The sequence below is a fragment of the Manacus vitellinus genome, unplaced genomic scaffold, assembly GCF_001715985.3.
Source record: "Manacus vitellinus isolate BGI_N305 unplaced genomic scaffold, ASM171598v3 scaffold_41_pilon, whole genome shotgun sequence".
Taxonomy (NCBI): domain Eukaryota; kingdom Metazoa; phylum Chordata; class Aves; order Passeriformes; family Pipridae; genus Manacus; species Manacus vitellinus.
Window position 1 is genome coordinate 6,743,676 of NW_021940545.1, and position 21,541 is coordinate 6,765,216.

Sequence of the window (21,541 nt, forward strand, 5' to 3'; positions counted from 1 at the left end):
CCGTCTGTCCAGCCATGGGGGGCTCAGAGCTGCTCCCCTCTCCCCCACCAAGGCAGGAACCAGGCGCTGCTGCCTCAGCACAGGCAGAATTTTTGCTCATCCTCGTGGAAAGGTAGGGTGAAAAAAACCTTCTCTGAAGCTGGCAAAGCAGGAAGCCTGGAGTGAAGGTTAAAATAATGAAAACACCCCCGTTGCGAATGAAGAGCGACGAGAAAATACCTTGCCCATAATGCAGCAGGTAAATTATTTTACAGGCTGGAAATTCTTACCCGAAGGCCCATGTGGGATTTTAATTGTGGCCTTAACAGGGTTTGGTACAAGAACAGGTAACACTACTGTGTTACGCTCTTTTTGGGTTTTTTGATAGCTCAGTCACTGAAAATGGGTTTTGCTTGGCTGCAGCCTGAGCCTGGCCGTGCCCCGGTGCCGGCTGCTCGCACACCTTGACAGGTGCTACGGGAAAAGCCTCAGAGCTTTCTGCATTGCCATTATGCTCTGCCCGTCCAGCCGCCTCGTTCCCTCTTGGAAATGCCCTACTTAAAAGTACAGCTAATAGTAAATACGTTCCTCAATATATTTTACAGATCCCGTCCTCGGGGCGGTTGAATAAAACATCACAGCGCTGTCTGCGCCCGCTGCGGGTCTGCGCGGCACCACAGAGCGCCGCATGAAACGGAATCCCTAATTGCTTATTTAGAGCCTGAGACGGGAGAGAAATTGGCTTTTCCTTAAAAAACAGAGGTAGTGTGGGAGCCCATAGAAATCTAAATAGAGCCGGGGTGCCAGTGTCCTCGTGCGGGTGCCCGGTCGGGCTGAGGACGCGCTCGCTGTGCCAGCTGCGCCCACCAAGGATTTATCATTTCCAGGGAAATGGAGCCTAGTGAAAAGTTCCTTTTTATTTATCTAGCAGGAGTAGTGGCAGACTTTCAATTCATCCCCTCAGAAGTGAAAAGGAGGGGCTTTAGTAGCCGATATGAAAGTTTAATGAGAAAAATCAAGAAGTAATTTGCCACCTATTTAAATGCCTCACAACAGGTTTTAACACCAGTCGGTGGCATTTGTGAGTGTCCCAGGTGCAGAGAGAAACTGAATTGTGGAATTGTTGCACATTTTCTTTTGAAAAGGTTTTTTCTTTTTTTTTTTTTTTTTTTTGCTTCATAAAAAATGCAACATTGCCCTTTTTCATTAGTGAGAAAAGGTAGTTCCTTTAAAAGGGAAGGGAAGGCTCTACAGAAGCAATTTTGGAGAGAGAAAAGTTGAAGGGCTCCTCTGCTGAGTGCAGCTTTGCATGGCCCATGCTTCTGTGAGTCAACTGTCATATTTATAGATTGTTCATAGAAAAAAGGCTCCTGAAAATCTGGAAAAGGCTCCCTGAAACCCAAGAATGGCACACAAACAAATTTCCTGCTATTAATCTAAATGGCTTCCCACTTCAGAAGGTAATTCTAATGTAGATTCCAGGTGACGTATTTAAAAACCAGTCACTGAAAATTAGTTTTATTTTTAAGGAGCAATACATATATATGTACTGCTGCTCAGCAGTGGGGCCAGTCTGCACGTTGACCATACTGCACTCACAGCTTTCCTGCTTCACACAAGCACTGGTAGCAGTCTGTGAGCTGACAATTCCAGGCTCCCCAGGGCCCAGGGATGGGGGATCTCTTCATGGGAGTTTTTTTTCTTCACTTATGCATTTGCTTTAGCAGCCAGCAGCAAGAGTGAGCCCACAGGGTAATGCTGCCCCACCCCTCCTTTCAGTAGGTGTGGGTGGTCTCCAGGCTCTGGTTTGCCCTGTGACCAGTGCTGAGATGTCCACCCAAGGGACTGCTCTGCCTGCAGACCCTGGCACTTCCTCAAACTCCCAAACAAACAGCACTAACACCCTCACAGACAGCGCTGGCTGCCTGTGGTGGCCATGACTGCATGCCTCCCTGACTGTTCTGTGAGCTTGGAGCACAGATGCTTTGCCCATAAACCCATCACATTTGGGCAAATGAACAAAAGCTGGTTTTGCCTGATGGTTTGGCAGAGGACACAGCCCACAGCCTGCAGAGGTGCCCTGCGGCCATGAAACAGGGGGCTCAATATTCATCTTCACTCACTGATAAACGGCCGGGCTTGTCACCACCACCAAAACCAATTGGATGGGGTGCAAAATTGGAAGAAAGTTTTCCATGGCTCTGTGTATGGCAGGACCGAAATCGGCCTGGACTAAATTGGGAAGTTGCCCAAGCCAGAGTTTGGGGGCTCTGCATGCTGTTATGAGTGAGTGGTCTCGATGCCATGTCTCGTGTGCCAACAGTGTAGAGCGAGGAGCGTTTCTGTCTGTAATAAAGGCCACGATTGCACTCGTGTCACACGACGGCTCTGCCCACACCAGCAGACGGTGGCGAGTGACTGATGCATTCTCTTTTTCCCCCCAAGAAATTCATCCTCACTTCTTAAGTGTGTTGTTTTTTGTCGCTTGAGAAACGCAGAGAAAAACGAGTTTGTTTTTACTTGTAAGGCTTTACTCAGTTGCCCAATTCGGCCGAGGAGCTGGACTATGGGGATCTCTCAGGTAAGGGCTAGTCCGTAGGTAACCCGCTGCTCTCCTTCGCTAGACACTGGTTCCACTCTGATTTCTGCATCTTGGCCGTGTTGCATTGTGCAGTCGCTGTGGCGCAGCCATTCTCCCCACGCTCTCACAGCTTGGATGTGCTCTCCTTTCTGTTGGGGTTTTCCTTCCTTTTTTTTGGTTTTGGCACCCATTTCTGTGTGGCACCCTCGGGGCGGGAGGTGCAGGGCGCCGAGGCCAACCATTGCGGTTCCCTCCCAGCTGGGGTTTTTTGAGCACTGATTTGGAGACCGGTTGAGTTGAATCTTTGCTTGTAAAACACTCAACTCTGTCATATTCTGTGAAACCACCCTAGAAACGGGCGGCCGGCATTAACCGCATTAACCCTCGGCTGCTCAGAGATTCCTCGGTGTACGAGCATCAGGCTGGGGGTAAACCAGAGGTGATTGTTTTATCAGCGAGGCAAAACCAAGTAAATGGTTCAACCTTTTTTTTTTTTATCCACACTGGACTGGAAGGGGCATAAAAGCATCCCCATGGCTGGTCCTTGCCAATCAGTGGTGATCCAGATTGAAGCACAACAGCATCTTCAGTGGATGCATCTGGTATATTCAGAACAGGGCCTGTACCAGGGGTACAAACCTGAAATCTCTGTTCTTCATGCTTTCCTATAGAAATCCACCCAATTTTTTTGCTCCCACTTGCAGAGCATCCCTGCAGACTCATCGTACCTGCCAGGCTTTGAGGCTGCATGTGGCCACTCCAACACAGGGTGCAGAATCTCGGCCATAAGGCAGGAGCAGCCCTTTGTCCCTCCAGGAAGAGTCTGCCCAGGGGGGTTGTGGCTCATTGCTGTTCCCTTCAGGGGTTCCAGCATGGAGGAAAAAATAACCCCAAAAAAAGCAAACACCTGAGTCCTCATTCTGTCAAATAGGTGCTTCCCTTTCACCCAGTCAAATCAGGAGCATCCCATCCTGTCAGCCACTACTAGTGTGCTTTGGTCAAGAGGTCAGAAAGGATGGATTTGTTCCTGGTGTGTTTTAACCCTGAGCAATGCTAACAATTATTGCTGTGGGCCCAGTCCAGATCCCATAGGTAAGACACAGCAGGGCTCCTGAACATCCCTGAGGGGATGGGGAATAATTGTTTTGCTCTGATAAACTTTTTTACTTTTCAAAATTGTATTTTTTAAGGAAAAATACACCATTTGGTGAATGAAGAGAACAGGAAACAGTTCCACAAAGGAATTGCCCAAAATTGGTGTCTGCTCTGCAACCTGCCCTTCCCAACAGTGCCAGTCTCTGCAGCCTGTGCTGAGGCTGCAGAGTGCTTGCACTGCCCAGAGGGGCTCACACCTTTCCCAGAGCACACAGCTCAGTGTTGTCCTTGTTCTGAATCTGGAAGGGAAGCCAAAATTTCCCCCAGCTTATAGGAATGCAGCACAGACAGAGCCACTGCCCACAGTGAGTGCCCTTTGTGCGCTGCTGAACATCCATTTTGGAGCATCCAGTTTGGCTACTGATTTAATTTTTTTTTTCCCTAAGAATTTCAGAATTTTGCTTGTTGCTCTCGGTCACTCCTGTCTGCCTAAAGGGCAATCATTCCTGGTCAGGTGTGGCCAGGATCATACCTCGTCAGGTATTGGGGGGCACTAGAGAGAGAGCCCTGGGTCGTTCTCTGCTGCAAACTGAGCAGTCTCCATCCTGTAACCCCTGCTCAGAGTGCTGGGAAACTGAAACCAGGTCCCATTTTTGGCCCCAGGTCAGCACATTTGTGCTCTCAGACGGGTGGTCCAGGTGAGTGCTGGAGCTGAGCTTTCCATCGGGAACGCTGCCCTCTGCTCCGTCGGGAGTGGGCAGGGGGAGCCCTGGGGACAGTCCTGTGGGATGCAGGGCGTGTGCCCACCCCACGGGAGACCGTGGTGTGGCGGGCACAGAGCTGCTGCTGTGTTTGCTCAGTGTGCTGTTCCTTCCAGGTACTCCTGTCCCGCTAACAGCTTCAACGGAGGCTCTGCCGACCGTGCAATTAAGTAATGCATCCCTTGCCTTCCAGCCAGGTAGCCTGAGTCCAGAGCTGTCCTGCTCTTCCTGGCCGAGCTCTGTGTGTCCGTGCCTCTTGCAGTCCTCCTCTTGTTCCTCACATCCCGAGCCCTCAGGGTGCAGAGAGGGCTGGCCTTGCACCCCAGTTCCTTATTGCAGCCCAGTGCAGTCCGACAGGCAGGATTCCTGCAGCGCTGAACCGTGAGGGCAAACCACTGAGAGCGAGAGAGAGAGAGAGAGTGTGTGTGTGTGTGTACCTGCACACGGATGTATGTGTGTGTGTGTACCTGCACACACACACATGTACAGACTGTGTGTGTACCTGCACATGCACACAGATAACTGTGTGTGTGTGTACCTGCACATGCACACAGATAACTGTGTGTGTGTGTACCTGCACACGCACACACGTACAGACTGTGGTTGGGGGGGTGGTACCTGCACAGGCACACAGGTACAGATGTGTGTGTGTGTGTGTGCCAGTGCTCCTGCTCTCCTCCAGAGCGTTGATACCTCCTGTAAAACAGGGAACGGTCACGACAGCCCCACGTAGCCTCCACATCAGGCTGGATTACCTGATCCAAACCTGATCAGCACCTTTGCAGAGGGGGTGCTGGGGGATCCATTGCTGCTGAATGTGAGCAAGGCTCCCTTTCCCAGCAGAGGATCCCCGGGAGCAGCGCTGGGCACTGCCAGGGTGAGCACAGCCCTTCAAACAAGGCGCGTTATTTTTCATGAAGCGATCCTGAAATGGGTCGCTGAAGGGGGAGCTTATTGATTGAAGAAGGATGAACTCAAATTTCTCTGGCTTAAATTAGACCAAATTCAATTAAGATACGACAGGCAGGTTAACGCTGCTCTTTAACAGCCCCTCAATAAATTAGAGGAGGGGTTGTCCGCTCCACGCCACACTGTGGGAAAGAATAACATTATTGCTCATCCTGTCACACACAGGCAGTGATTTCTGTCCTCCCACATCGTGGCTAAGTGTTTGTGGAATAACAACAGCCTGTTCTTCCACCAGCACCCCCACCAAGCCCTACCTTTAGTGCTGCTCCATCATTTCAAAAACTTCATTCCACAAAGGAATTGACCTCAAGTGCAGTGGGGAGGTGTCAGTGCAGTCCTCACAGTTCCTACCTCAAGGAAAAAGGGATAGTTGGCTAACCAGGTTTTCAGAAGTGCCCAAGTGACTTAGGACCATTAGCATCCACATGATGACCTGTGGGAGCTTCAGTCAGGTTGGTGTGATAATCATTTAATAAACTAAGTAATAACCAGAGTTAGAAGAGATGACTAAGTTAGGAATTCTTCAAAGCCATTGGCATAGGTTTCCTTTCCCCTGCACCTCTGGGAAGCTCAGGAGCTGTCAGTGGGTTCACTGTGTATAAACTTGAGCATGTGCACACACACAAGTTAAGCCCACACTGTCCAATGTCAGGAGTTTGACATTAATTTTCACCCAGAAATAGAAGGTAAATTTTTGTGAGAGTGCAGCAGTAAATCCCAATATGCCAAAATTAACGTATAAACTACATTTCCACAGAAATCTTCTGTTCTCTACTTTTACAGCAACAATGTGCATAGGAGAGGGTCAGGGTGGTCCAGAGATAGCCCAAAATGTTGCAGAGCATTGGGCTACAGAATGCAAAGGCTGAGGGAGGTGAGGAGGAGGGAGAGGAGACTGGAGCACCACGCAGCAGGGGCTGCATAAAACCTGGGCTTTCCCACACCCCAGCAGGACAGGCTGTGTCTCCCAGTGCTGCTTTTGCTCCACACCTCTGGCACAGAGTGGAGGAGAGTGTAGTCAGCTGGAGAGGGTGCTGGGGCACCCGGGGAGGGACACTGTGTGAAGCAGCAATGGCAGGACCGGTGCCAGCGGCTCAGGGGGGCCGGTGCCAGCTCACCCCAGCTGTGGGAGTCGCTGGAAGGAGCTGCTGCCTTCAGGTGCTCCAGGATGCTCGGGGGTGCAGAGGGTTCCTGTCACCAAGGTGAGCCCAAACCTGCTGCTTCAAGCCCCACGGGACCCACTGCTGAGAGCGTGGGGAGCGCTGAAGGTAAATACGAGGTGGTGTGACCCAAAGAGGTCTGAAGCTGTTGGTGTGGGTGTAAATGAGATTTAAAATACAGGCAGCCAGGTCCAATCCAGTCTTGCTTTTAGTCTGGAGAAGCTGCTGCTGACAGAGTGGAATATCCTTAGATACATCTATATTTAAAACCTCGTTAAAATGGAATTGAGTGGAACTTTTTATTGAGAAGTTGGGAGCAGGAAAGTCTTTCCTCTGCTAAAGCTCAGTGTAAGTGCTGGCCCAGACTGTCAGGGTGTTGCCATTACCATCACCAGTATTTTTCTTGAGAGCCCACAGAAAGCTGGTTTTAGCAATTACATTGGCAGAAATTTTAGAAAACTGGAGATCATAAATACATTTATTTTTTTTAAAGGGTCTCCCCCAAAGCCCTCATAGCTGAAAACCTGCAGGTTTGAATCACAGATGTTGGTTGTCAGTACTTAGGTGGACAATCCCCAGCTCAGCATCTGCTCTGTGCTGCTCCTGGCCCTTGGAATTAGTTCCTTAGTTTGTTGATGAGTAGGAACCAGCCCCACATCCTTTTCTTTCCTGTCTACATGCTGTTTGCTGAACTGCACTTTTTGTTTAAAGGAAAACTTCAGGGTTCCCATTCCAGAGGTATAATCACTATTTTGTTGATTACATGAGCAGTTGGTTAAAATAATCAGCAAAAATTAATTTAAAGCTACCTAAGTCTCTTCCTGCCCACCCCCAGAAGGGGTCCCACAGTGCTCCTGTGCTGTGCAGTGGTTTTGCTCAGTGCTGCATCCCACGGAACCCTGGCATCCCCTGATGTGGGGCACAGCCCTGCCAGCCCTTCAGGGGAGGCAGCGCAGCACTTGAAAAGAAAAAATTGATTTTTTTTTCCTGCTTGAGCTCAGTTCTGGCAGGTGGATTGTACCATTACCACTGCAGTTTTCCTTTAAGGTGCTTTGGTGCCAAGCAAAGCATCGACCCAAAAACAGTTCAGCTGAGGTGCACTGTAGCTGCAGAGTAGCTCCAAGGGGGGCATGTTGGTGAGAACATGCCATGATGTCTGTCCCTTCCGTGCCCTTCCCTCCCTCCTTGTACCCCCACCCACAAAAACCCACAAGTAAACCAAAACCATAATAGGAAGATTCCTGACGATTTGCTGGAGAGACCAGGATCCAGCTTGCTCCAATATATATTAACATCCTAATGGGAAAGCTCTGCATGTATACATTTACTGCGCCCTGACAAGAGGGAATTAAATGTCAGAAGGATTTGTAGCATCTGTAATTGAATTGGTGCTGAGAAAAGCAAATCTTGAGGAAGAATAACATATTAGGATTAGCAAATAATGTGGCATTTTGTCAGTTCCTGCCATCTCGGCTGTTCCCTCTTCAGCAATAAAGTTGTGATTTCTGGTTTAATCAGAGATAGGAGGCAGGAATAGCTTGGGTGAATTGGAGACAGCATTTAAAGCAGATTCTGGTTGTTAAGGTCAAGTCTCTCCTGGGCACAAATTTGAGGAATTATTCCTTGCTCCATAGACCTGACACTTTGTTAATTAGCAGTGAAATAGCGAGGGGCAGGATGTGGAGAGGCTGTTCCTGTGCTGGCTGTTCCTGTGCACAGACGGGTTTGCTGGGAGCAGTGTCGGAATTGCTGGTGGTGGAGTTGGGCTCTGCTGTGCCCGCGGTGCTGGCAGGCAGAGCTCGTGGTGATGGGTCACACCATTGGAGCGTGTGAGGTCTGAGGAGGTGCTGGAGGCAGGGAGAGGAGCTGCTGCAGGAGGAATGTTTTAGGTCATGTGTGAGCTTGAGGATGTGTTTAGCCACGTGCATAACAGTGTGAACTTGGGGCTGGCACCTCGCAGGGGTCTTCTTTAACAGACATAATTGAGGAAAACAGCCCTGCATGTCCCAGGAGGCCAATTCATAGCTAACAAACTGTGCTGAGCAGAACTGCCAGCCAGGTTTTAGGCCGAAGTCCCTTCTCAGGGGAACCTTCTCTCCGTGCTCTCGGTGTGATGCCGTGCTAAGGGAAGACCTGAGGGATGTGTTGGGCACGAGGCTTTGGCACAGCCCCTGTCTCTGTGGTGGTGGGTCGGTGTGACAGCGTGGAAGCCGCCACTGCCAGCACGAGCTCACCACGGCTTCGTCTTTCCAGAACTTTAATTTATGGTGATGAAGAAAAAATGCCTCTTGATGCAAAATCCTGCTGGAAGCACATTACAGAGCCATAATTCAGTGTGTTTATGCCCCTCAGCTGTTCCAGATGTCAACAAGCCACTCATCTGCCCAGGCTGGGATGCTGCTGGCTGCGCCGAGTGCAGCCGAGCGGAACTGGGTGCAAAGTTTCTAAAAAAAAAAATAAGAAAAAAACGGAATTCAGTGTGCCTAAAGCAGCTGCTCCAGCAGATGAGCCAGTTTAGTTGCTGTGCAGAGAGGCCGGATTAGCTGAGCTGCAGCAGTGGTGGGAAGGCTGTGTCAGAGCGGGAGCTCCCGGGATGCCCAGGGTGGCCGGTTTTCCCCCCGCTGCCATCCTGGGCAGGCAGCAGAACCTGTGCCTGGGCGAGGGGGTCAGCTTGGCACCCCACAGTGCCTCTGTGGGCACCTTTCCCATCGGCCTGCGGGGATGCTTGGCCGCTCACCAGAGCAGCAGACACTGGAAGCCATCACAGCACGGTCTGTTCCCACTGCAGGTGAGACAGAAGGTTCCCCTTTGCCTTGCTTTTGGATTCCTTGGCACAGTCTCTCCACAGGGCCATGGCACGTGGCAGCAAAGGTTTTTGATTTGCAGGGGAATCTTTTTTGGCCACAGTTTTTAGCTGGTTTTAGCTTCTCAGCCAAGCTGGTAGAAGGGGCTCCCTACTCCATGGTGTCCCTCGCCGTGCCCTGGCTCAGCCCAGCATCCCCCTGCCTGCACTGGAGCTCCTGCTCTCGAGAGGTTACTCGAAGGGGCTTTTTTTCTTAAATTGTTTTAATTAAAAGGCGCTTTATGGTGCTCTGGGTCCCAGATTATTTACTTGGGTCCCTCAGTCCTTAATCTTGGAGCAGAATTGGAAATATCGATAGAAAGTGTAAATCCCAGCTGCTGCTCGAAAGCTTTGTATCAGGTCTCGGCTCAAAAGAGCCCCATTACCTTCAGCTGTCACGGATCTGTACGCTTGATCGATAAACTTCAAATATTATTAGAGGTGGAGGCTTCAGAGATTTGCTCTGTTCTTTGGAGGGAGACGGAGATAAATCTTTCTTAAAAATTGACTTGCATTTGCTCTCTCAGTCGTCCTGGCAAAACGCATTTCTCCGAGGTGTCCAGGCAGGTGCAGGCAGGACAGATTTATGGGCCATGTGCTTCTTGTAGTGAAAGATTTAAATGGTAAATCCTTCACATATGACTTCACAAATCATGTAAAGTTAAAAGATTTTTACCGTTTCTGTTGCTGCTGTGCTTAAATTGTAAGGTATGGCCAGTAAATCATTTTAATGGAGGTGTCGCGCTTGACTCACTAAAAAAAAGAGACAATGGTTTAGCTTCTATTCCAAAATGTTAATGTATTAATCAGCGGGAGAATAATTGTTTTTTACTGCGTTATAAATCTCAGTTGCCATTAGGATTGCAGCGAGGGTTGATGTAGCTGCGTTCTTAAATTAAAATTGTTTACACTGCTATACATTCATTTTACATGGCCATAGCTCATCCGGGGTTCATTCCGGAGCTGTTCCTCCGCCACATCAGTCATCCCTCTCCCGGGTGACGGCGTCTTGAGGGAGAGGCGCTTCTGAAAGGAAACTAATTGTGTGGTGAGGAGTTAAATAAACGCAGTAAAGCAGTCGGAGGCACCGTTCAGTTACTGTTCACTGCTGGCCTCAGAGTCGCTGTTACAGTTTGGGTCAAGAGTGTTGTGTCCTCATGGGCTGCATCAAACAGCAAAGGTGGTGGTTAATGGTGGAACCCAGATGAGTCGGGGCAGAGGATGGTTGTAAACAGATTTTCTGTGCTGGGTGGGCTGGGTTTAGGGCAAGGAGTGTTTGGGGCTGAAGTTGAAATATTTTCAACAGGGCACTCGTTAATGACATTTCTCAGAGCTAAATATTAATACTCCCGTATTGCACTGCTCTTCCCTGTGCCCCACCCGCGAGGGAGGCTGAAATTTGGGGAGCACTGTGGGGAAGTTCCCCAGAGCAGGTCCCCACCGATGACTCCGCGTGCCCTCCCTCCCCTCTCCCAGCTGTCTCCCACGTGTGTAGTTGTAGTGCTGCTGCTTTTAGCGGAAAACACCTCACAAGTCGAGCTGCCAGATCAGTTCGGCTCCGGACGAAGTTCCTCTGCCTGAACTCATCTGTCTAGTTAGCTCCGTGCTTCACCCCTGCTCCTCTGGAGAGCCCGAGGGCAGCTCTTCCTGTCCTGGGAGCAGCTGCCGCCAGACCTGCCGAGAGCATCGTAGTAAGTCCCCAACTCTTATTCCTCTTCTGATCTCGACAGATTCCCGCGCGGGTGAGGAGGGGGCGATTCGGAGCGTGGACCACGCCGTGGTTGGCGGCGTCGTTGCCGTCGTTGTCTTCGCGATGCTTTGCCTACTCATCATTTTAGGGCGATATTTTGCCAGACATAAAGGTAAGACAGAGACTGAAACTGGAGCGTGAGAGGCCTGGCACGTGTGTCCCCTCCCTCGTCAGGTTGTGCTGTCTGATGCAACAGACCCCCCAGTTTCTCTCCCAGTGGCATTTTTGTTTCCTTCATCAGTCTCTCCCTCGGCACCGTGCCGGGACTCAGGAGGAGTCACAGAGCCTCCTCTTCCCTTGCAGGTACATACTTCACTCATGAAGCCAAAGGAGCAGATGATGCGGCCGACGCAGACACAGCCATCATCAACGCAGAGGGGGGACAAAACAACTCCGAGGAAAAGAAAGAGTACTTCATCTAGAGCAGCCTTGGTTCCCATGAGGTGTCCAACCGTGGACGGTTACTACTGGCCCTATTTAAACGCTACAGAGACAGTGATCTTGGAAGTTGCAACCAGCTTGTGTCTTTTTTTTTTTAAGGAAAAAAAAGCAAATGGGTGGAGAGCGGTGAGGCCGGGAGGGTCCGGGATTCGCTGTGTAAAAATATTCCTCGTAAAGTACACTCTGCTGTTCGACACCTCAGTTCGTTTGGGTTTTCTTTTTTTGGCCAAGTCCAGCTTGGATTTAGTTTAGTGAAGTCATTTGCAGAAGATTCTGTGCCTTGTTTAATTTCTGTTCGTTCGGGTCGGGGGGAGGCTGGGAAGAAGAGGGGCTTCTGTGCGTTAGTTCCCTTCGGGTTTCTGTGGCTCTTCGTTTCCCCTTTCCTGTTTCTGGAGTTGCCAGCTGGGACCCCGTGGAGTAGGTGCGTTTCTCTGAAGGTGTTTCCCCTTTTTTCTCTTCACCGGTTTCCGTTCAGAACTCGAGCTCATCGGAGGAGAACCAGCACATTTTAGATGCGTAGTTTGCAGTTCAGTGTGCCCGTGTCCCGTTCCCCTGTCACCGTCAAGGCTCGGGTAACACCCCCCGAGCCCCTCTTTGTGGCTGTTTCAGGTGCTTTCAATGGTGGCGGCTGGGAAATGGGCTGGAGCTCGGCAGAGGTGCTGCTCGGCCACGGGGACGCAGGAGTGGGCTCCTTGCTGGGCAGGCAGAGCCCTCCCGGGCGCAGGGGCATCTCCTCATCCTCTCCTGCTCGGCAGCCGCAGGGGCAGCAGGTAAAGCCCCTCTGATGTGTGAGCCCAGACCTGGAGAGCAGCTGGATGAACAAAACTGCCTTTTTTTCTACCCGCTAAGTAAAACGTGGGAATTCGCGTTAACACGAGCGTGCTAATGACCACTAAAGCCATAGGTGCACGGGAGACTCTGGCTCAGTCGGAATCAGAAGCAGCAGGTAGCAAACCGCAGCGGGAGGACGGTATAAAGTTATAGATGCTGACTTTTTTTTGGTGAGTAATCATGGATTTCGAGCGATACTTTTTTTAATTGTGTTTACGTGGCAAATGTATCTGATTTATTTAAGGGAAGCATTAATCTTAGCGTCAGGTTTTGGGGACTTTTTAGGGGTTTTCGGGGCGGGGGGGGCATTTTTGTGCGTTCGTTTTTTAATTGTTGTTTTTGGTAGGATCATTACAGTGCGGGATTCCTTTGGGAACGGGGCGGGGCCTGACGCAGCGAGCGAGCCCGTTCCCGGGCAGTATTCCGTCTTTCCCCTTCTCTTCACGAGCAGAACCTCGCGAAACGCCCTTTTTTCCCGAGCAGATTTTGCCGAGCGCAGCTCTGTCCTGAGCCCTCAGCACCATTGCCAAACCCCATCGCGGTGAGAAGCAGCCAGGTCGGGGCCGGGGGCTCCGTGGCCCGGCGGTGGCGGGACGGGACGGGCATCCTGGCCTTGAGCAGCCCATCTTTGTTTGGAAGTGTACCGTAGTGCAGTGTTACCGATGTAACTTTGACTTACAATGTTGACATGTCTCAGGTTCATGTGTTTGATTGGTGTTTTCCGTCTCAGGTAGATTGCAAAAATTTCGGCCCCACGCATTGGAAAAAAAATGGAAAAAAAAAAAAACCACATAAAAACAGGAGAAAAAAAAACAGGAAAATATGAATTTTAGTTGTATATCGGTTTATGTATTTTTTCTTCAGTATACAGTGCACTGTTGAAATGTATTGTTGAGTATTACTTTGTACAGCTTTAGATCATTAGGATTTTGAAGCGTGAAGAAAGAACAACCTTGTTTAAAGGAGGATCACAAATGAAGGACGCGAAACTGATGATAAACAACCTTGTTCTTTATTTACCCGGCCTTTTTATTTTTTCCCCTTAGGCCAGTTCTGTTTTAAGGTGTCCATGGAAGATGTTACAGTGTAAGAAAATACATATCCATCTGTTCCCATTCACATTTTGTATTGGTTCATGTATCCCATTTTTACAAAGGAAAAGAAGTACTATAAAAATATCTGTCTTCTTAATAAAAAAAAATTAATGTTACAAAACTAGATCTTGTTTTGAACTCTTTATCCCTGGCTGTCACAGAGACCACCATCAGAGCTCACCCACTGACGTGGGCAGAAGGAGCTGGTGCTGGGCAGGTAACACCCAGCACTGCCTGGAGCAAGAGCAGTTAAACCTGATGCACTGAAGCTGCGTTAAATATAGAGTAGATTTCACAAGTTTCTTGTTTATAGTTGCTGAATTGTTTTATTTGGAGAGTATTTACGTGGAGAAAATTGATCTGTCACTGATATTCCAACCTTCCCGAGCTGGGGAAGGTTGGTACACAAGCTTTAAATAGCAGACATGTCTAAATCCTGCCGTGGAAGGTGAGTGTTGAAATGTGTGACCTCCTTTGCCCTGTTCCAATCTCCCATTCAGTTCTGGTGCTGCCAGATTTTCTTAAAAGTGCTTGGGATTTCCAAACTGCAGCACACCATGTCTGTTCTCCTCAAGACACCAAACTCCAACAGGTGCTGCCGGGAAGGATCCCTTTGCCTCTCCCGGGCTCAGGCCGCTGTCGATGGCGGCAGCGCCTCCTCCTCCAGCCCTTCCCTCCGCTGGCCCCCGGAACTGGGCTGCGAGGCAGCTGCGGCGCTGAAATTAGAACCATCAATCTTTTGTGTTTTGCACAAAGGAGGAGGAGAAAGACAATTGCTTTCCAAGGAGATGGTACCAAGGGACACGCTGCCAGAACGTCCGCTCGCGCCCAGCACGCAGGAGGAGCCACGTGGGCGCCGGAGGCGGCGGCTGCTGCTGCTCCAGGGTCCAGTGTCCAGCTAAGGTGTCCAGCTCCGGAGCACTCGGTGCTTCTCATGTGATCGTGTCAGAAACAGCGTTTTTCTTACAGAGAGATTGTGACGCTGAGGGGAAAACTGCAGGGCAAAGCCAAAAAAGCAGCTCTCCCCTTTCTTACCCGAAATGAGCAGCACGGCTTTGATGGTTTCCATGGCTATTGCAATTATTTCAATGCAGAAGAGGTTTGAGACTTGCAGGCCCCTGGTGCCGGCTCACGATGCTTTTCTTCTCCTCGAGCCAGCGCTAATTGTGTCTCACACTTGCAGTGTCTGTAATTTATCCTCTCAGGGGTCCATATCTTTCAGGGTTTTAAGGTTATTTAGTGGTGCTTTTCTTCCCATTTCCTACTTGGTCCTTTGCTTTTGCACATTACAAATGGGTGACAAGAAACTGTGCCTGTAGTGTGCAGGATCAGTTTCCTGTTGAAACCCTCTGCATTAACTTTCAGACCCTGAGATACAAAAACATGGATGGGGAAAGCTGGAAAGAGTAACACTGAGCAATAAGACTTAATGATTCCCATATCCCAAGTGTTCAGCTTGGGATGCTGCACACGTTCCCCACAGATGTGACCCCATGGCTGCTGAGGCTGTCCCGTTACACAGACCTGAGGACACTGTCAGGTTTTCATGAAAATGAAGAAAATTATCATTACTTCAAATAAGAATGTAGTCTTTGCCCTGAACTTTGCATTTTCAAAAGTTGCAGAAGTCCTAATTGCACAATTATTTTATTGGGTAATACAATTCCTAATTTTCTTCTTTTTTTAACCAAATACAGGGAGGAATTATTTTGAGTAACTGAGTCTGACTTGTGTAATTACAGCCTTTTCTGCCAGGCTGAAGTTGCCAAAAAGCTTGTGCCACGTGGAGTAATTAGCCATAAATGACACTGTGACTCACATCAGGTAGCAGGTACCTGGTCCTGGGTGGGTGATTGGAATACACGGGAGCAGGGACGAGGCTGAGCACGCGTCTGGCAGCATCGATCCGCGCCGGCCAGTCAGTTCTCATCAGAGGGTCCTGACAAGGGGCTAATAGCTTTTTCTGAAGATCCAATCCCATTTTCCAGGCAGCGGCCGGTGTTGTGCCGCCTGGGATAACATCTGCTCCGGGTGGCATCGATCGGGCGGGGGCACCTGTGTGTCCCCAGCACTGGGTCCCAGCAGCTTTATCTGGATGTAATAATTTCAGTGAAGGGGAAAACCCAAATTCCACCTAAAACCCAGCACTTGGGCTAATAATTTACATCTGAATTAGGACAACCAGGAAAAGAATTTCAGTCTACTGGTCACTAAGAGTTTAAACTGGCCTTGTCCTGTTTCCAGAGTCAGCTGTGGAGGTGATCCCTGCAGCACCTCGAGGTCTCTCCTGGAAACCTGTGTACACGGTGAGCAGGGCAAGGGCTTAATGGGGTCTCTGGGGAGGTGCAGGAAAAGTGATTCTGCAGATGGACAGAGCTCTGCACACCCTGCACTGGGCTGCAAACTGACGAGCTCCTTGGTGAGCTGCAGTTAAATAAACAGACTTTGGGTAAACAAACAGATTCTAGGTGGAAAAATAAACTTTAAGTGAAGAAAATAAACTTTAGGAGAATAAACAAAACTTAAGTGCAATAAAGAGCTCGAGTTAAATAAGCAAACTGCTGAAGTAACTGACTGAAGGCCAGCTGAGGACCAGTTGTGCTGCTGGAGCCTGTGAGAAGCAGGATAAGAGCTCAGCCATCCTTCTCAGCAGAGGCTGTCCTGGAGAGAGACCCCTTGGAGCTGCTGTGAGGGAGGACATCACCAGCTCCTGCAGCCCTTTTCTGCCAGAGGGTGCCAAGCAGATGGATCCACTCCTGGACCCAGTAGGATGTCTCCCTGTCCGGTGTCAGGTCTGCTCCTTGCTCACCCCTCTGGGCTCATCCTCTCCCTCTGTCACCAGAGGTGGATGGACTGACAGACCCCCACTCTCTGCTCAGAAGGACTTGTCGGAGCCTCACACCGAGGTGCCAGTGCTGCCTGTGGAGCTCTCCATCCATTTTCCCTGTCAGCCCAGGCTGAGCTACTTTAATATCAGCTCTAACCCGTGTGCCTCTGCCTATCTGCCCATAGCCGTGTTCTCCTGCTCCAGTTCCTTATCCTGTTCTGCAGGATAGCAGCAGCCCTGTAAGTCACAGACCTGGAGTGATGTGGGCAGCATAGGAATAACACGTACAGATGGAACAGGGATGCAGAATAGAGATAGGAAGGGTATGGAGAGATGCCGTTCAGCAGTCCCTCAGCTCTGCAGTCCAAGGTGAGCAATGTCCGGGTGCTGGGCAGCCTGAGCGTGGTTTGGGGGACACTCTGCCCCCCCAGTGCCAGGGGAACAGAGCCCCTTCAGAAGAGCAAAGGGATTTGGCAGCCCTGGGAGGTTTTGTTTCTGTCTTAGGACTGTGCTGTGAGCCAGACCCACGTCTGCCTCCCTGCTTCACTCCGCATGGTACCTGGCAGAGCTGCCCTTGTGCCCTGTCCCTGGAGAAATCCTGGAAATCCTGTTTTCCTGCTTTGTATCCCAACAGTACCAGTGTTGTCCTTCACATCTTCCCAAGTTCTCAAGTGCTGGCTCTCATCATCCTTTGGAGTGGGCAGGATCCCCTCCTCTTCCTCAACAAACTGCCCAAAAGCGGGGTTCCCTTGCTGCAGTGGTGCCTGTGCAGCCAGGGGGTGGTTGGTACATGTCACTTCTGGGGTGCTGAGCCCTCGGCTCGGATACTCCAGATTAAGCATCCATCACAGCACCACCACCCCTCCCGGGAGCCCTCACAGCTCCCTCCTTGCTGCAACAAGCGGCGCCGGCGGCACCTCACCCGCCGGAGCACACCGGGAGCGGGCACGCACGGAGCCAGCAAGCGGGAGATGTGAAGGCTGCCAGGAGTAAAGGGAATATTTGATCAGATGCCCTCCTCTCTCCTCTGTTCTCTGCTCTCAGCCTCCCTCGGGGCCAGCACCTCACTGCCTCTGAGCACCACAGCTGCGACAGGTTGGCAGCAGCTCCTCAGAATGGGACCTGCACGGGAATCTCAATGAGATGGAAAAGGTAATCTCCAGCCCTGACACTCCGTGTTGTTTTCTTCCCTCGTTCCTTTGCCCCCTTCTCTGTTCCATCTCCTCTCTGCTGTTTTCTGTGCCCGTGGTCAGCTTTCCACTCTCTGTACCTGCTCCCTGTGTCCATTGCCAGGATGGGAGGTGCTGCCCCACGCCCCCTTGCAGGGGCACAGCTTGCTCCAACATCATCCTCCTTGGATGTGCCCCTTGTCCATGCTGTGCCTTGGGCATTCATGTTTCTCAGCTCTTCCACATTTCCCAGACTGGACTCTGGCATTAGCACTTCTTCTGAGAGTCCTTTCAACGAGTCTGGCAGAGCCACAGGTCAAGTGTGAGATTTCACACGGCCTCTGATGATTTCTTTTTTTTCCCCAGCATCAAAAAACAGCCTCTTAAAACGGGAACAAGCTCCAGCCCAGTCACAGCACCCCAGGGACCTCATCCAGCCCCATGTTCCCATGCAGGTGATGCTCCCAAACAGCTAACGTGTGTCCCACCAAAGGTAACCTGCTCCCAGCCGGGGGGGACATGGTGCCTGGAGCATTGCTCCAGCAGTGACCGGGACCTGCCAGGATCCAGGCTCTTTCCCACACCCACTGGCCAGGCAGCCTTTCCCTGTGCAACCCCGGAGTGTTCCCTCCCCCAGTGCTCCCGTCCTCAATCAGCCCGATTATTCCTGGTAATTGTCCCTTCTCTGGGTAATGCTGCTGAGCAGGGACAGGGAGCGTGGCAGTGTTTTTCTGTGACTAAGAAAAGGTGTGTACGTGGCCTTGATTGCAAATGAAAAATTAAGGCCCCGTGTCTTGCATTCATTCCCACTTGATTACGCACCAGCACATAAACAAATCTTCACCCAGTTGCCTGAGGGGTGTCAATGATCCACCTTTGCTTCTCTCGCCTCTCCTCCAGCAAATCTATAACACATTTAATCTTCACCAGTCACTCTCCTCAGTTTTTAAATGTCTAATTTGCTGCCGAGCGTGGCTCCAATTCTCCCTGTGCTGCCACTTTAGCTCTGACTGGTGTTTGCCTGATTGCTTGGCTGGAGAGTCGGGGTGCACTGGGCCTGGGATGGCAGAGGGGCAGCAGCCCAGGCAGTGCCACAGTTAACAGGCTGCTTTGGAGCAAACCCAAAACTTCACAGATTTGTCTGCAAGTGTTCAGTGCACCCTGCCAGGAGTGCAGGTTCCTGTGCTTGTGAGCATTAAAACTTGGGGTACTTTAGGCAGAACTGCACAGCATTGGAGCTGTGCTCCTCTGCAGCCGTGGCTTTGTACCTGGAAAGCATGTGCTTAAGGCAAACCAAGAGGAATGGTACAAAGGGAGGAAAACAGGGATCAGGATTTAGGTGGATGCTAGGACAGTTCCTGGTCCTCCCCCCTCTGGGCAGGCTGGAGCAGTGGGGTACCCTGTGGTGCCCCCCTGCCCCGCCCCTGCCCAGCTGTGGCCAATTCCCACCCACACCTGTGGGTACTTTGTGCTCAGCCCACACCTGTGGGTACTTTGTGCTCAGCCCACACCAGACCAGCACTGGCCACCAGCGAGGGACAGACATGAGGACTGGGCTCTGCAGGTAAGGGGGTCTCGGTGGGTGGGTTTGGGTGTAAGGGGGTAGGTGAAACTGGGGGGAGTTGCCCCCCGTTGTCAGGTACCTGCAGTTGTGTGGATGCTGTGTTTGCCCAAGGCTGTGTTGCAGGGGAATGTGCTGCTTTGCTCACCTGGGCATGTGGATAAAAGCAAACCTGGGATCTGTGTCATTTGGAAAACCAGCAAGTTGAGGGAGGGAAATTAAAGCTGCGATGGCCTGGCAAGCTCCAGGTTCAGGAGCTGGCTCATGAGAGAGCTTTAGGAAATGGTTGTGCAGTGAAGCAATGGGATATGAGGAGCAGGGTTTGCTGAGGCTGTGGGACCCTTTGTATGCTCGATGGAAACTCCTAGGCCAGCAGCTTCCCCTGTTGAGACTGGCAGGGTTGGGAGTGGATCGTGCCAAGTGTGCCCATCAAAGCCCTCGAGCTCTGGAGGAGCTGCCATTACCTACCACCACTTATGTGCTCACACCATCTGCCCCAGCCTGTTTGGTCCATGTGTGACTGGGGACTGTGTCTGGCACTGGGAGTGCTGCTGGGGGTGTCTCTGGGGCTGGGGGCACCTCTGTGGCTGGGTACAGAGGCTGGCAGCCCTGGGGCAGAGCCACATTCTGCCTCTACTGTTCTCCTCAGGGCCATGTTTGAGCTGCACTCCTGAGGGCAAGTCTGCTTGAAGCAAAATGAGTTCAGATTATCAAGCTCTCCATAAAACTTGCAACACATCTTGTTGTGTCTGGGTGTGTGTATATGTGCTGCTTTCTTTTTATTTAATGCTCTATTGAGGTCTGAGGCTTTTCCTTCCACTGGCTTTTATCTAGTCATGACTCCTACAATATTTAATCTCTATCAGAAACTGTAAGCCCTGTATTTATTTTATGGGTCAGTTGTTCATCCTTTTCCCTTGATGTTCTCACTGGCAGTGGATAGTGTGGAAGGTGGAAAAAGAAAAGGGGGGGGGAAAGAAAGCCCTGCTTGTTTCTGCCCGTCAACATTTGTCCAAATGACAGGGTGACAAATCAGAGCTCTGAAGGCTAATGGCAGGCAGAGAAATCCAGTGGAGAGTAAATGGGTGTATGAAAGGGGATGGTGGAAATTTCCATCCCCAGGCAGAGTGTCTGGGGAGGACAGGCAGATCACAACCCTGTCTGAGGCAGGCTGTGTGCTCCTCTTTGCACAGTCCTGACTCTCCTGGGGAGACATTCAGGTGTCAGTGGAGCTGGAACTCAGGCACCTGCATCCTTACCAATGCCAGCCTGAGTCTGGCATCAGGGTCCTGTGCAGGTGGGAGGCTGTGAGTGGCACCAAGGGCATCCACAGTCCCCCTGTCTGACTGAAAGGTGATATACCCAATGCTCTCATTGTCACTTTACTATCTAGAAAGTCTTTTTTCAGATTTGAGATGAATAAAAGATTAGAGTTACAGGGGAGAGACAATGCCGAAGGTTAAGGTGATCCACTGAATTTACTGTATTTGCTGCAGAGACAAATCAGGAGGACACAAGTGCTGTCTGGACATCCCAAATCGGCTTTAAAGATCCCCCTGCAGCCTCTAGTCCTCCTCAGGGTGCTGAGGAAGGAGCAGGTGGAGCAGCATCCTTCCATGGAGTCCTGGCTTTTCTAGGGCAGGTGGCTTGGGATGGTGCAGGGCAGAAGCAAGACACAGGAGCTGCTGCCAGGGCGGGGCCAGGGAAGGAGTGATGATGTATTATCTGGGGGTAGAGAAGTGCTTGCTAGCTTGTTGACCCTGCCTGGTTGAAAGGCAATGAATATTTCATGTCTCCAGCACTATCTGCAGCATGGGCAGATGAAGAGTCTTTTTATTCTTCCTCCTACCCCTCACTACCCCCCCCCAAAGTCAGGAAAATCTGTCAAAACATTTATCGGAACTGTGTGTGAACTGGGTAAGCACTGCAAGGAGCTAATCTGTGCAGAGCTAATCTGAGGGAACAAAGTCACCACAGGCTTGCCATGGGCACTCTGATAAGGATTTATCATAGGGAATTCGGGTGAAACATGAACTGCCTCTGGAAAGAGGGATGCAAACACGGTGCTTTGCCAGGGCTGCACCTTGGGGGCCATCAGGAAGGGGAAAGTCAAGAGTCAAGCTCCCCACCATGGGCACGGGCAGCCTGAATTAGTAGGAAGATGTTTCCTCTGCAACAGGTGGAATTTGGGTGCAAAGAGCACGACTGGAGCACACACCATGGGTTGTTCCTCATGCAGAATAGCCAGGGTCATTCTTGCAGCATGGCTTGAGGTCACCACTCCAAAGCCAAGAGCTTGTTCTTCTGCTTTGTTCCCTTCCTTTTATTTGGGGTGGTTAAAGCTGAGTTCTGTCAGCTGTCACCCTTCACCCTCTTTGTGCTTGACCCTCACCAAGAAACGGGTGGGTGGCTCCAGGAAGTGGCAGGTTGGGCAGTGGCATCTCTCAGGCTGTTGATTTCCTGGTTTGCATCAGAGAAGCT

The 21,541-nt window shown here is 50.8% G+C and overlaps 1 protein-coding gene across 1 annotated transcript in view; it reads left to right on the top strand.

Moving 5' to 3' along the window:
- The window catches only part of CADM1 (cell adhesion molecule 1), a 51,662-nt gene extending 38,035 nt beyond the window's left edge, over window positions 1-13,627 (top strand). The window contains exons 10-12 of the mRNA XM_018078646.1: window positions 2,507-2,560; window positions 11,118-11,249; window positions 11,441-13,627. Coding sequence (XP_017934135.1) covers window positions 2,507-2,560; window positions 11,118-11,249; window positions 11,441-11,559 — 305 coding nt within the window. The 3' untranslated portion in view covers window positions 11,560-13,627. The remainder of the gene's footprint in view (window positions 1-2,506; window positions 2,561-11,117; window positions 11,250-11,440) is intronic.
- Window positions 13,628-21,541: the final 7,914 nt, after the last annotated feature.